We start from the raw sequence: 16,276 nt of genomic DNA on the forward strand, positions 1-16,276 counted from the left end.
ATATTTAGATTTTCTTAAATAAACATTTTAAAATGATAAATTTAAAAGAAGGAAAGAAAGAGAGAAGAAAATAAATCCATCTCTAGATACTGCTTGATCAGTGTCCTACAGCCAACAGCATTTAGAAGAGAGGCCATCCTGCTGTAGGCCAGCTGCATGGTCTAACAGGAAGGACCCCAAGATGGGTATCTGGAGATTTCTATCCCCAACTCATGCCACTAACCTCTTCGAGTCTCAGTTTCCTGATTTGAAAAGCAAAAGACCTAGACTGCATGTTTCCTAAAATAGTTTCTGGTTCTAAAATTTGGTTACTCCAAATTTTCTAGACCAAAGATTTTATTTATTTTTAACATGCTGCAAGGCTCGGCAAAAAAAAAGTTTTACTGAAACATAGTCACATTCGTTGTGTCTGGCCACTTCTGCAATACCACAGCAGAGCTCAGGGGCTGTGACAGAGAGCTGAGCAAAGCCTAAAATATTTACTATCTGCCCTTTAAGAAAAAAATGTGCTGACCCCACATGGCATCAGAAAGAAATGTATCAACAGTAAGACACCCTCCATCTTTCAAAGCAAAATTATTTCAAGATAAGATGCTCACTTTTATTTGGGCCTCATGTATTATCTGTAACACACCCACCCTCCCTGACTGATGTCCCTCACACCAAGACAGAATCAAAGCACTAGAATGGATAATGAGTGACCACCTATAGCCTAGAATCAGGAGAGCCTTCGAAAATCTGTGATTAGTTCTGTTTCTTCCAAAGACTAATAAGGAAAACTGAGTAGTGACGGAGTCAGGGTGGGGAGAATAATGCTACAAACCACTAGGAGAATTGTTTCAAGGTTTCCCTACCTGATATATACTAAGTCTGCAAAGCCAAGATTGCCACCCAAGTTTTCCCGCTTGCCACCAGCTCCTTGTTGTGGTTTTCTACAGAACTGCCAGTTTTATTTATTTGTTTTGTCTACTCTCATTGTTGGACACTTTCTGGGAAGGTTACTAAGCTCGACAGTGGGAAAGACAGTTCATTCCTCTTCCCCTAACAACACCGCCCTGGGAGGTGAAACTCATGTAAAGGTGGCAGTGAGAGCACTAATGAAATCTTTAATGGGAAACAAAGGAGCTTTCACCACCACATTACAGAAAGATTTCTATGGGCTGCGTGAACTGTCCGTCTCAGGTGCCTCTAAACTGCCACTGGGGGAAGCAGGTGGTGGGGAACATCTCAAGTCTAAGTAAGTAGTGAATGAACCAAAAGACTCTTACTTGCACAATATAGTTGCACTCCAGGAGTTGCATTTTTGGATTGAGGTTCAGTTTCATGTATGTGTATATATCCTCAAATATTTTATCGTACAGAGTCAGGAATACAGAAGCTTCCTGTGCAGTACGCTTCTTCAACCATGCCTGCAGCAAAGAAACAGAATCTCTCTTTACGAAGGGCGTGGAGCATGGCGAAATGCAGGACTTGCTTCTGTGGGCCTCTCGTGCTCACCTGCAATATGGGCCTCCAGCTGAGAGCAGAGCTGCTGATGTAGACCATGCCCATCCTAGACACCGTGGCTGGAGAGGCATTCTCAATATTGTGGACCTCAAACAAAAGCTTGCAGTTAGGGGCCATGGGGATGCGATCTCCATTAGCTAACGTTAGAGTTTTATTGTCGTCCAACACGGAATTTAAGTTCTCGATCCAAATGGCATCGACAGGGCCATCTAAAATGAGGAAAATGTTTTCGCCTGCCAATAATCAAAATACAAAATAACTTTTCGCCTGCAGATAATCAAGACAGAGAATTAAACAAATATTGTGTTTATTAATAAACTGGTTGGGGAAAGGAATGATTGCAGGGAAGTCTTCACGTGTACCTTTTTTAGCTTTTAACGTTTTTCTCCACAGAGTGGAAAAAATCCCATCTGTCCAGTCGTTGGTAGCTGTGTCCAGTCTGCCAAACATCTGAGGTGCAGTGATAGCTTTTGGATTCATGCGCATTTCTCGATGAGGCCTCCCGCACTCTGTCAATGCCTTCATCAGGATTGTTATGACGGTCGTCTTCCCAGAACCACTGGGCCCAAGAGTCATCAGCCCATGACGTACCAGAGATGTCTCGTACAACTACACCATGAAACAGTCAATCGAAAAATGTAACTCATGAGTCTCTTGCTGACATTCATAGAAATAGTGTGCGGAAATTGAAAAAGCTTTTTTATTTTTTTTAACTTTAACTTTTAAAAATTGAGTTATAGTCAGTTTACCCAAAAAGCTTTAAAAAGGATTTTCATTAAAGTCACTAGTTCACTATTTAAAAGATGAGAACATGCCCCTCCCCCAAAAATGTTTTTTCACTTTACTAGAAGTGGATAACAAATCAGCACTACGTTACAAAATGATATAAGTGATAAAGTAATGACAATGTGGAACTTTAATTAAATTTTTGGATAATTAATTAATTGAGGATCTAGTTTTTGCTTCTCAAACTACTATTCCTTGTGATTTGTTTGCTGATTCATAAGGAACAGTTTTTCCACACACGCTCTCTCTGCAGCCACTGTGATGATATCGCCCCCTGGTGGTGGCAAGCAGCAACAAACAGTCACAGACCAAGACCCAAGTGACACATCCCCCTTTTGGTTCCCCGCAGTAGCACAGCTTGAGATGAGGATTCCTGTGCAAGCGAGTGCGCCTGGGAAAACCTGGTAAGGGAGTAGAGGAAGTGGGACAGGAATAGGGAGAGGTCAACCAAAGTGTGACTGAGGACAAAATCCTGTAGAAGGCCAACTTCAGAGTGGCCCTGCGGGGCACTCTGGAACGAAAGTCACACTTCTGTGTTTTTCCACCTGGAAGCAAGAGACCTTGACTTTCCTGCTCCATCACTCACGAGTCCTTAACGAGGGGTTGCTCTTGGAGTGCAGGAGAAATAAACTCCCAGGCACTGCCTGAGCTTTGTGCCTGCCAAAAAAGTGGGACCAGTCTTCCTGCAGGGAGTGGTGAAGGCAGGATTGGAATCACAGAGGAGCTGGAGAAGGGGCACAGAGATGTGGTAAAAGACGTTCAAGGAGACATTCTAAGAACATGGAGTATCTGTTAAAACATCCTGTCTATTGTTTTCTTAATAAAGATAAGTCAAAAGTCTCCCAGCTGATCAGAGGAATTTGAGTTATTCTCCTAACATTTCAGATAGAAATGTACCACCTCTGTAATCCATAGTTTAAATGCAACAGAGGCAGTGGCCATAACATTATATTCAAGATTAAGGTTACTGACATTAAATAAGAATACAACATTCTGGTCCCCCACTCACTGAGAAGACTAGGATTTCAGCACTCAGTACACTGAATGCATGTGTCTAAAATTATGTTTTCCCAGAAATTAAAAAAAAAGTTTCACGGTTTCCAATACATGTGTGATGAAAAATACTTCAAAATTTCCCCGTACATTTCCTTGTAAGATTTAGATCTGTATGTCTCATAGTCTTGCACTGCTTATAATTGGGCAAGAACAGTAAGATAAAGTAAGAATCGTCATTTTTCAAATGCTGTTTTTAACACTCTCCACAATTTCAGCTCCTTCATTTTCCAAAAGCCCTGGGAAAAAAAATCCAGCACATCAAGCTCATAGGGATTTAAGTCAGCATCTCTGCTACAGCTTCTTGACTCTGCTTGATAAAATGGTCGGAAGGTTGTTAACAAGGATGAAGTGTGATGGACAGAAAGACACCAAGAGACACAGACAAAGGATTTAGTGCAGGTGTGAACACACCCACACACAAAGTAGCACTCCCAGATTCCTCGGGCCCCATGCCCCATGAAGGCCCCCAGCTTTGGGCAATGCTTCCAGACTCACACAAGAAGCCAGCTGGGTCATGTCCGCTCCCTGCGTTTTTATAACCTATCCCCTCCCAACTGTTCCTGAGATTCTGGTTACTGCCTAATCTGATCAGGTGAAAGTAACTTCAGTAAATGAAGGCTTGATTAGGGTGAGGCAGGGTAAATCCATCCTAAACCACCCCCAAGCCGAGGACTTTTCTTGCAGTGATGTGTTTTAATTCAGTCTCCACGTTGACAGCAAGTACGACTAATCTCCCGAGCTCTTCTCTTCACATGGCAGTCTTTGACAACACACATTTATCACCATATGATAACAGATTTAAAATGTACCTGCACAAGTTTGAGATTCCAGGGTGGATGGTTAATCAAACCTTCCAGTTGAACCTGGTTGGCTACTGCAGCCTGCAGTTCCACATAAGTATTACTATCCAGCTGTAATCCAGGAAACAGGTCATTGATTAAGCTGAGGAACAGGGGCTCATCTTCATCAACCTAAGGTGATACAGAATAATTACTCATTCAGTCAACAACGAAGCTCACAGTGGAAGCTCACAGCACTTATCATTTCATGCCCAAACAACCATCTATTACTCTGCTAACCAGACTCCAGCGCTCCGGTGCTGTCTCCTGACCACCACCACTGAATCCACATCACCTGCAGCACCGCACCCAAAGTTCCCCGGCATTCAGCGTCCTCCAATCTACTGCTCCCAGGTCTGATCTCATTACTTCTTCTTCCCACAGACAGGTACATGAATTAACCTTAAAGACATGCAAGTAATAGTCCCAACCCTATGAGAGTAGAGTATTATTATTTCATGCAAATTAGGAAAATATCCGTAAGCATGCATGACTGGCTCACTCTACATTGTCTGGAAAACTCCATCAGAGCCATGTTCTGCCTTTTTCATAAGCAGTAGGTTTGAGTAAGTGGACTCTAACCCTCATTTACCAGATCTTCAACACCTAGATCACTCCATTCCCAGCTGCTGACTCTCTGAATTTTTCTTTATTCTCTGGGGTTGTGGGGGTCCCCTGATGCTTTATGAAACTCTTGTCTAGAAGTTTCAAGAATATCATTACTAAGGAGGCAGTGAGGTGTACTGGACAGAGCAGAGTTTTTAGCACCAGAAAGTCCTGTGGATTTTTGTTCCAGCTTCTCAACTGACTGTGATTGTGGGTGAGTCCTACCAACGTGGGCCCCTCACAAGGAAGATGGTGTGAAGCACATCCACATCCTCCAGGGCTGCTGTGAGACTCCAACCACACAAAAACCCTTGAAAGATTTTATAAAAGTAATGAACTACACAGTGGTTAGTTGCTAATTTTGTAGCAAGAATGTGAGCTTCCTGAGGTCCATTTCTTCCTCAGCCTTGTACTCCCAGGGCACAGACACAGCACGGAGCACACAGAAGCCCCTGCACAGAAACCACATGAGCCTGCCTGAGCCTGCCCATCAGCTGGTTCAAACTCACCCTGCTGTAACTGTGACACAGATGACAGCACTGAAATAATTATCATCATCGCCACAGCAAACTTTTAGTGCACATTTGGAAAACAGAAATGGGACTGATGTTTTGGGAAAGACATAGCTTATAGCTTAAGCTGTCACATACAGAGAAAGCAGAAAGTGTTTGTGGTTCCCTATGAATCCAGATTTTCACGTTTAGAATGTGTGTTACATTATGAATAATGGTAGAAGGTTGGACTGAAGTTTGGGGGCTGGAGCCCACTGATGAAGCCTGTTTTGTGGCACACGACTGACGAAAAAGGATGCATTTCCAGCCCTGTCGGTCCTACAAGGTCATGGAGGTTGTGGGGGGTTTTGCCTTCTTCCAGAAGCACAGTGGTCACTCCACATACCCACTGTCCCTACAATTATTAATGTTAATAGCTTTACACGAGCCAACTCCCACTTGTCAGCCAGATCAAATCCTGAAAGAGAAATTAATTCAGAGAAGAAAGATACCAATTTAGAAAGATTCATATCTCTTAGTCCTCTCATGACCGTGCTTAATTCACTATCTTCTGGTCTGGCTCTTTTTTGAGATCCAAGTGTCCGTAATACAGACAGAATATTTCTCAGCCCAAAGTCATAATGAACCTATAGATGAGAAAAGAAAGAGAAAGGATTATTCAATTGAAAAACTTCTAAGTGTTGACTCACTATGTACAGACAGACAGATATCCTGATACTTATATACTGTCGTTCTGGAGTGGCTGAGCTGCAGAGTTTTATTAGCTCAATTCTCCTGCTTTTCCTTTGACTGAAAAATGATCATTCCATTGGAAAGGTCAAGCTGTATGATACATTGTTCACACCTTAAATAGCTTTTGAGAATAATATGGCCTGCTAGTCTGAGAGGCAGCCGTTTAAAATACATAACCAACAGGTTACATACTATGGGATTCCATTATATAACACTGTTGAAGTCACAAAATGATAGAGATGTAGAAAAGATCAGCTCGTCTCGGGGCTAGGGATTCGGGAGATGTGGGTGTGGCTACAAAGGGGTGGCAGGAGGGACCCTGGTGCTGATAAACGGTTCTGTATGGTGGTGGTTACATGAATCTATACATGTGACATAACTGCATAGAGTATGTGAAAAACTGGTGAGGTCTGAGTAATCTCCATTTGTTGTACCAATGTCGATGCTCAGGTTTTGTTATTGCACTACAGTTACAAGATGTCAACACTGCGAGCAGCAGGGTGGAGAGCACACAAGGCCTTTTACACACTTCTTCACAGCCTCCTGTGAATCTATCATTATTCCAAAATAAGAAAGTTTTAAAAATACAGAATCAAGAGGTCAAATTAATTTTGAATATATTTTAGAAAAGAGTTAATGATTTTTTTTTAAACTCCCTTAATTAGCACTTATTAAGGTAAAACTGCAAAGTTAAAAAGCAAGTCCTACAGCTGGGGGAAACAGATACACAAAGTTACCTGTTTAGTTAGCTGCTCTTCACAGAGTTTGTAAAGAACGTAAAACTTCTGAGCCAAGATAACATTTTCAAGAAAACCACAGCTCGCAAGTTTAACTCGCATAATGATCTAAAAATTAATACAGTGAGATTTTTCAACAACTTTGGTGAAAAGCAGGTAAAGAACATAAACTGTATTATGTGTTTAAATCCTGATACATACCTGTCTATCAGGAACCATCATAGCAACAGTTCTAAACTGAATTTTTAAGTTTTCTGGTAGTTCCTGGCGCCCAGCATATCCAGGGTTCTAAAAGTTAAAATCATTTAATATTTAACTGTTGATATAATTTTCATTTCATGAATACAAATACATTTCAAATCCCTAATTGAGATTCTAAGATGGTATTGGAAAAAAAACCATTGGATTCATAAAATGTCCTTCTTTTCCCAAAAATGTATATTGGACCATCCATATTTATTAATGTCACCTTGTCACATCACTGCCTCTACATACTGCCATTTCCATTTCTACTCCCTGCTCTGGGAAAACTGGCAGAAGAGGCCTTCAGACAGTTAGATATTTTCATGAGAAGATTTTATGAGCCCAAATTCTTGCATCTCCTCATATCTAGAAGAGCACTGAAATCACTAACGGTGACATCTGCTCCTCATGACTAGCAGCAGCCTCTGTCTAAATGAGTGCTTGACTGAACGTACCCCCTCTTCACTAAAGCCATATATAATACTGAGTTTCCCCTGCCTCTTTGGAAAAGTTCCCCAGAACTATCTGAGATGCTGTCTCCAGGGCGATAGTCCTCATTTTGCCCCAAATAAAACTTCACCCACCAACTCTCATGTTGTGTGATTTTCAGTCGACAACATCTTTCTCTAACCGGCTGTGTGACCTAAGCCAAGTTTTTCCATTTCCCTGAGCCTCTGGTGCCTCAGTTATAAAATATACACCATACAAAACGCAGCACAGGATGATACTTCCCAGACCCTTTGAAGTCAGGTGTGGCCACAAAAGTTGCTTTAACCGATGCTTGTGACTTGTGTCACTTTTGGACAGAAACCGTAAGAACCAGAGCACAATTCTTCATGTTCTCTTTTTCCACTGCTACAGCGACCGGTGGCCACTGAGACAGTACCAGAGTAAAGGCATATAAAGGAGACCCCGCCCTCAGCACCCCGATACCACCCACCCACAGTGGACGTGTGCCCTGAGAGAGAAATAAACCTGTGAGGTTGTAAGCCGCTGAAGTCTGGGGATTGTTACTGCAGCTACCCTGTCTGATACTACACATAAAACGTTTAGCCCACCACCTTACACAAAATTAGTTGCTCAGTAGATAGTAGCTATGTTTATCATTAACATCTCACTATTTTCTATTTTATCTGGACTATTTTTACTACTCAAAAAAATGATACAGGAGGGAATAGCTCCTGAACCCTCAGTCATTTACCCATAATACATGCTTTCTTTTATTTAAGTCTATAACAATCAAACAAATAAGTTGCATTTAAAACCTATGTTCTCACCATTGTTAAGAAGATTCCAAATTCTGGATTTAAATCAACACAATCGCCATCAGAAAAAATGAACTGTTTTTTCCTCTCTTTTCTTGCCGTCAAAACGATGTAAATTTGTTGGGCGGCCACTGATAAAACGGGCAACTCAATTCTGTTAAACTCATCGAAACAGCCCCAAGAACCTGATTGTGCAAGACCTGGTATGGAAAACAGTTAATTTACTTTGTAATATACCTTCTTGATAGCAATCACTTCTCAAAAGGGGTCTCAAACAATCATATACTGAAATACAATTTATATAAAGTTTCATATCTGGCTGTTTATAAAGACATTTAATTCCAGTGATATGAAGAGGTTTAATTATTTGTACATCATCACCAAAACAACAAAAATAGTACATTGCCAAAATGAAAGTACAGACACATCATTACACCCAGGGATGTGGAAGGGATGATGAAATTTGATTCAGTCTGGATGCATCACCTCCAGGGGGGATGAGGGTGAAGGAGTTACAATGTTTGGGGAATTTGACAAAATAAGGGATGCCCCATCTGGGTCAGATCACTCTGTTCCTTTCTTGTTGCAATGAGAGAAATGCCAGGAAGCTGGGTGAGACAGAGGACGGTCAAAGGGATTTTTATTTATTCCTTATAAAACCCAGCACAAAGACCTGGATATTGGGAACATTGCTTCTGTCTAATCCCCGAGGACGAAAACCTTCATTACCTTCAGCTGCACGAGATGCTCTTCTTTCTTTTAATATTGCTTCCCTGCTACCTAGCCCCACTTCTTGTCTCTCCTTTGGGAATTTCCATTATATGGCTACTGGAACTTATATATTTATCCCTATGACCCTTAAGTTTTTCTGTCAAACTTTCCATTTCTTTTTGCAATGTATTCTCTTGGCTAGATATTCCAACTCAAGAGGGTTTTTTTTTTTTTGCTTTGTTTTGTTTTTTCCTATTTACATGTTCAATCTCTCGTGATTCCAGCTGCTATTCCTTCCACAGCAGCCTATTTTTTCTTTAATTGGTTGTATGTGATGACTTCTTGAATCTCTCTGAAGCTGTTAATTTTATTTGCTTTGGTGTTTTGTTTCCTCTGTTAATCAGTTAATGGTCAGTAGGTTCTTTGCTCTTTGGGGTGCCTCCTTAATTCCTTCAAATATCTCGTGAGACTTGGTATCTCTGCATATGTGTGTATTGCCTCATTCCAAATGCAAATTCTGTTTGCAGGGTGCATGGCTGCCTCTGGTGATTCAGGGGAAGGGATGGGAGGAGCAGAGGAGCCTACCCTCTGGGTCTAGCACTTGCCACAGGTGGGGTCTGGCACAAGCCCCTACTTGGCATTGATCTCGCCAGGACTCCCACTTTGGAGCTTTTACAAGTTACAGCTTTTACATGAGGAAAAGTACTGGAGAAAGCCACTGACTTTTCTTTCTCTCTGCTTTCTGCTATAGTTTTTGCATTCTCTGATTTACCTTGTGCTCTAGTCTGCTTCTCTCAACCATCTCGAACCTTCAAGCCAGGAGTGATCCACAGAAGAACTTTTCTCGTGGATTAGACAATGATTTTTTGGCTTTAAACTTTTTTTTTAACAGGCAATTTTATAAAGAATAATATAAGGAATACTCATGTACCACCTACAAAATGTTAACAATTTTGCTTCTGATTTCATTCTACAGAATAAGACACTAGAACCACAGTTGCAGTCCATGCATGTCCCTCTTGGATCCACACTCCCTCCTTCTCCAGAGGTAACCTCTGTCTTGAATTTGGTTTCAATGGTTCCTTTGAATGCTTTTAAACTACTGCCCTTATGCATGTATTCATGGACACTGTATACTTTGCTGGTTCAAAATTTGTTATCTGTGTATCTATTTTTCTATATATCTACAAAATATTGCACATATCCTCCAGAAATCTGATTTATTTGCTCAATAATATTTTTCTCAGTTTTATCCATGCTGATAATAGAGGCCTAATTCATTATTTTAAAATGCTGTATTGTACAGTATTCCATTGCATCAATATACTAGTTTAAAAATCCTTTCTGCTCTCAGTTGGCAGGAGTGAGAATGGTATCCCACTACTGTTTTGTGTTTCTTAATGACTTGAAGAAAATCTTTCTTAATCCTGGATATTAATCTTTTTGTCAGCTGTGCATGTTACATGTTAAAATATCTTCTCCCAGTCTGTAGCTCATTATTTTTTTCTCCTTCTTAAATGGAGAAATATCACAAAAGACTGTAAAATTACATATATATAATGTATCTCATATATATATGTGTGTGTGTATACACACAACTGACCCTTGAACAACACAGAGGCTAGGGGCACCAACACTCCATGCAGTCATAAACTGCGGAAGAATGTCCATGATCTGACTCACAATTAGGAGGACCCTAGTGGCGCTGTTTTGAGACTAGAACGTGGAGCCTGAGGGTAAGCACAGGGAGACCAGTTACGAAGCTTGTTGGAGTAGCTCAGTGAGAGATGAGGACTGCACGGAACCAGGATGACAGCGGGGTGGGGTGAGGTGGCTGGTACTGAGTGCATTTTGAAGGTAGATCCAGTGGTGTCTGCTGAGTCTGGATGTGAGTAGGAGAGACGGGCGTAAAGGACAAGTCAGGGATGTCTGTGTAGCATCTGGAAGAACAGAGTGGCTCATCAGCGTGTTGGGGAAGGCTGAGGAAGGAGTATATACGGGGAGGGAGGATTAGGAGTTTGGTTTTGGAGACAGTGAATCTGGACCTGTTAGGTATCTAGTTGGCGACGCCAAGCAGTAGGTATCAGTGAGTCCAGAGTTTCAAGGAGAAGTCCGAGCTAAAGACATAAATTTGATCATTTAGATAGTATTTAAAGCTTAGGTCTGCACAAGATCAACCGAGAGAAGACCACCAAGGACTGAGTTCTAAGACTGAAGTGCTGTCTGATCTTTCTTCCTTTGTCCGTTTGAAAACCCCTTCTACCTATCTGTTAGGATTTCCTCAACACTTCCCGTCAGCTGGTGGCCCAGTTCTTGTCTTCCAGTGTTGCTATGCTTTTTAAAAGGCTTCATTTTAGTGGGATTTAACACAGGGAGGGAAACCACATGTGTCATTGGTTTGCTCTCTTCATCTTGTCCCCTCCACCATTGTTTAAGGCAGTGATAAATTGATTCCATTGTCATAATCCAATACACATTCAACTCACGGACTGTAATGCCAGCAATAGTATTGAACAATATTAAATCGATGATATCCAGCCATTTTTGACCCAGAAAAATGGCAATATCACATGCACCAACCTACATTAATTTTGGTTCTGTGGGATACTATCACTTTGGATTTCCATAAGAAAATGGCATTTAATTGCAATAAAAATAAATTCACCGAGAATAACTTAACAGTGTTTGACACTTACCTTTAAAAATCCTTCCCAGCCCTCTGAAATCCATTTGATCTGAGCAGTTGAACACGACCACGTATTTTCCCAAACACCTTCCCATGTCTTTCGTAGTTTCTGTTTTGCCAGTGCCTGCAGGTCCTGCGGGAGCCCCTCCCATGTTCATTCCCAAAGCCTGTGCCAAAGTGATATAGCATCTGCAAATGTGAATCAGACAAAGCACGGTCAACACTGGATAACACACGCTACAGTAAAGCACAAGCAAAAGTCCGATGGGACTGGCATGAGCCTGTTTGCTGTAGAATTTGAGCAGCCCACATAAAAGAGACAAGCAACCAAACGAGGCCGGAGTAGCAGACATTCACAAGAAGTAGCAGAGTGAGACAGACATCTAAACCCCTCAACCCTGACTTAAAACTTGCAGGCCTTCCTTCCATTGTGGTCAGGATAAACCCTAAATCAGAGAACCAAATAAGCACTACTATGCTGGCAGATGTTTAACAACTGGCTTCCCAAGGGGAGAAAAAAAAAAGCTGATTTTCATGTCTGCTGATTTCTGTGGTATAAATACTTCCACCATGGCTGATGACAAGCTACCAATGCAATATCACAAAACTAGGAGGAGATGCATGTGGTTAGTTGTCTCTTGCAAGTTGGCACATGCAACTCTAGCACATCATAGCAAATAAATCGTTTTACTATGAAATGTTTCACTCATTCAGATGAGTGTAAAACGTAATATAATGAATCTTCTTGTATCTATGACCCAGCTTCAGTTATACTTGTTTCAGATCTAAGCAAAATTTAATGAAGCTTCATGAGACATGAAGCTTTGCATGTAAATATCCATGGAAGAGAAAATACTGACAAATTTAGGCGGCGGTGGGTCTGGGCATATAAAAGGGAAGTTGGATGAATCAAGAGGAGGCTGAAGACATACTCTGACTGTCATAATTTTATCTGGAGGCAGCCCTATTTAAAGTAACAGCAGAATTAATTGTTCTATGACCCAGTTTAAGTCAATTCTTACAAACATTTGTCTTCTAAGCACAGCATCTTGAACTGGGTGTTGTAGGACACACAAAGATGGAAAAGACCCAGTTCTTGTCTAGTGTCTCATACTGGAAAGAACGGTGAGGCCATCTGCCAGTGACTGATTATTCAGACCTGGCCAAGAAACCTCACTTTAGGTAACAATTCCCACATTTGAAAAACCAGGAGACTACAGGAGACCATCTGCAAGGTCCCTTCCTTCTTTGCAATTCTAATGACTCCTTCCTGTGGTTCTAGAGACATTTGTCCATCTTGCAATCTAAATGTCATCACTAAACTACTCAGAGTCAACATTCAAGCATGTTTTTATTATTTTATCCTTTTCTGCTTCATAAAAATTTAACGCACATGTGCATTTAAGTAACAACGATGGCTATTTCATTGTTAGACTTTGATGAGCCAGCACAGACCTGACAAGACCAATGTGCTTTTGTTAATATTTCAAATGTAATTTCAAAACAATTTTAAGCACATTAATTACATAACTGGAGTAACAAAATTTAGAGTCCCCTACCTGTCTGTTAACGGAGTGATAACAAGACGATCGGTACAGCCCAGAAATTCATTTTGGTAAATAAAATCAACATCTGTAATAGACACCACTGTTTGATCCAAATCTTCCTTAAAGTAAAATCTACTCTGTTTTAGCCATTCAAAATCAGTAACTGACTTAATGTGCATTTTTACCTTAAAAACATGAAATACAAGAGATTACATACTGAATTGCAACGGCATAAAACACAAGCATATGGGCAGTTTTTATTCGCTCATTCATACACTGATCCTCATTCATTTAACATATATTTATTGAGTCCCTCTTTGGACCTGGCACTATGTTAGGTGAACAGTGACAGACATGGTTCCTGTCTTCTGGAGCCGACAGAAAAGGACAAAAGACAAACAGAAGAAACAAGTAATTCCAATAAAGTATGAGAAGAAAATCAGGGTAATGAAAATATGCAGCAAGAGGACCTCATCTATTCTAGGGGGTCTGAGGGGTATACTCAGAGAAAGAAACATCTAAAACTAAAACCTGGATCAATAGTAGGAATTAGCCAGGGAAATGAAACAGAAAGGGTGATGGAGGTGTGGGCAGGCAAAATGTTCTAGGTGAAGACCCAGATCTGGTTGACAACGCTCAAGAAACTGAAAGAAATTCAGTGCAGCTGAGGCATCCAGGACTCTGGAGAAAGAGCGAGAGCTGAGGTTTCACAGGGCTGGGAATGGGGTTAGGCACTATTCTCATGGTAACAGGAAGCCACCAAGGGATTAAGCGGGGGGGGGGGGGGTGCATGCTCATATATGCACACATGCTTTCTTACACCAGCACTGTGGCCAAACCAATCTGCCCAGTCATGAGCTATATGTATGGGCAAGAGGTACTGGGCTCCCTCAACCATGGATACAAGAGATAGAAAGCAGGTAAGCATGTTGAGGAATAACATCTCACACCCCAGCCACATCCTGGGGTGCTTCATGACCCTCCATCAGCAAGCCTGGAGAAACTCCAGTCCTGCTCACTCAGGGGAATCAGCATAGGAAGTGACAAGTTGTCCCACTGCTCTTAGCCCAGTAGCCCACTTCCAGGCCATTCAGCTGACACTACAAAATGGACTCTGGCAACTGTACAAAGCTCAGAACTCTAGCTAATCAAGTCTCCACGCTATTTACAATCATGATTTTTATTATTGTTGTTCTGTTGTTTATGATCTTGTGCCCTCCTCCACTTAAGAATTCTGGCTTCCCTCCTAAAGCGCAGTTTGTATGCATCACCTTAAAAGAGCTACTTTTAGGTAATACAGTCCAGTGCCAATCCCAGGGACTCTGCTCTCTAACACAGAACCCACAGCCATGAGAGATGCAGTCAGCTAGCTACTTTCAACAATCTGATAAGATGGTAAGGAGGAGGCGGAGGAGGAAAAAGAGAAGATGAATAGTTAATATTTATTGAGTTGTTACTGTATGTCAGGCTGTTCTAGGCATTATCCATAGAAAAATAAAATGCACATATACTGGCCATAGATCTCATTTTACCTGAATGCAAACTGGCCATGAGTTCAATAGTGACTATGACAAAAAGAAAACAGTTTCATAGTTTCAATTGTGTATAAGTTTTCTTTAAAAAAGAATCCATTCTGTATAGGAAGTAAAGCTTTGCTCGGCACTTTAATTTTATGAAGAAATTTCTTTCATGAAACTTCAGCTTTAAGAGTCAGTGAGAGGTGAATATAGATGTGCTCAATAGTATTCGTAGCAGATACAGTAATGGATTCCATATGATGTTTCTTGCAGTGGATTTCAATGAAAGTCAAACTATAACAGTAACTGAAATTCAGTGAAAGCAGAACTGTAGAAGGCCAAAGCAGTATGGTCTAAGTACATGGTTCTCTGATAGTCAGCTTGATGCAGAGATTAAACCTAGAGCAGTGTTTCTCATACTTTAATATGTATATGGATCACCTGGGAATCTTACTGAAATGCAGAGTCTGATTCAGCAGGTCTGGAGAGGGTGGAGGGGTGGAGGCTGGAGATTCTGCTTTTCTATCAAGTTCCTAGGTGACGCCAGTACAACTGGTCATGATACAATACTTCAAGAAGCAAGGATCTAGATTCCAGGGGAATAGATGGACTGCATGTCTTTCAATTTTCAATAAATATAACTTATCTGATCAGAACTTTTGATACAGGTTTGAAACAAGCTGTCTGTGACCACCAGCCTCTTCAAAAGGTCCCCAAGTTGTGTGAATTATATATCTCTAATGAAGGAAAAAGATGCTTTTAAGATGGATCAAAACAAGTAGAATAAAGCAATGGTAGTTAAAGATGAAGCTAGTCAAATGGTAGAATATCAAAACTGCCTGGGGCCCCTATCTCGTAATAGAAAACCACTACTTTGGGAGAAATTGATGTGCTCAAGATCACTGCTTAGGGTTCTATTTCCAAAGGAAATTCAAATACCATTCCTCTTACTCCACCCTACAGAACCTTGCCTAAGTCAAGACCATGATGCCCCACTGGACACCATCAACAGCCATAAGACATGAGATATGAGAGTCCTCTGAAACTTGGTTCTATTCAATCTGGACTTCCCCTTTCCCAACCGACTCATCTGTTGGAAGAGGTCATTGAAAAAACTCAACTGCAGGTTGACCCACAAGCTGGATGGACCCAGGCAGTCAGAGGCTCCTCACCCTCATTCCTGTCCTTAGAATATATGTTCTGCCCACTGTTCCCACAGTGGGAGCTGTTTTCAAGGACACAGCCTTAAGAGAGCAAGGTTTTTATTGAGACCATCTGGATGGTATATGTGACTGAACTCAGTTAAGGCTTCTATAGAAATGTTCAAGATTGCAGCAGAAACATGCAAAGATCCATTCCTCTTGTGGCTGCCCTGGACAAGCCTCATAAGTAAATGTCCTTGCCTATAAAAATTGCCACCTCCTTCTCTGGGCCCTCCTTGCCCTCTATGTGTAGGGGCCAGGTTGTGAACAAACATCATAACCAAGCCCACCTAAATTCTATCACATCTCCGGTTACTGGTTTAATGGAACA

At 41.2% G+C, this 16,276-nt stretch overlaps 1 protein-coding gene across 4 annotated transcripts in view; it reads right to left on the reverse strand.

Moving 5' to 3' along the window:
• The window catches only part of DNAH8 (dynein axonemal heavy chain 8), a 218,669-nt gene that overhangs the window by 108,343 nt on the left and 94,050 nt on the right, over positions 1 to 16,276 (reverse strand). For all 4 annotated transcript variants that reach the window (XM_072945080.1, XM_072945081.1, XM_072945079.1 and 1 more), the window contains 10 exons: positions 13,239 to 13,411; positions 11,690 to 11,868; positions 8,295 to 8,482; positions 6,976 to 7,062; positions 6,775 to 6,882; positions 5,797 to 5,931; positions 4,158 to 4,319; positions 1,869 to 2,115; positions 1,498 to 1,739; positions 1,269 to 1,409 (listed from right to left, as the gene is read on the reverse strand). In XM_072945080.1, the coding sequence (XP_072801181.1) occupies positions 1,269 to 1,409; positions 1,498 to 1,739; positions 1,869 to 2,115; positions 4,158 to 4,319; positions 5,797 to 5,931; positions 6,775 to 6,882; positions 6,976 to 7,062; positions 8,295 to 8,482; positions 11,690 to 11,868; positions 13,239 to 13,411 (1,662 nt within the window). The remainder of the gene's footprint in view (positions 1 to 1,268; positions 1,410 to 1,497; positions 1,740 to 1,868; positions 2,116 to 4,157; positions 4,320 to 5,796; positions 5,932 to 6,774; positions 6,883 to 6,975; positions 7,063 to 8,294; positions 8,483 to 11,689; positions 11,869 to 13,238; positions 13,412 to 16,276) is intronic.

Source organism: Vicugna pacos, chromosome 20 (genome assembly GCF_048564905.1).
Source record: "Vicugna pacos chromosome 20, VicPac4, whole genome shotgun sequence".
Taxonomy (NCBI): Eukaryota; Metazoa; Chordata; class Mammalia; order Artiodactyla; family Camelidae; genus Vicugna; species Vicugna pacos.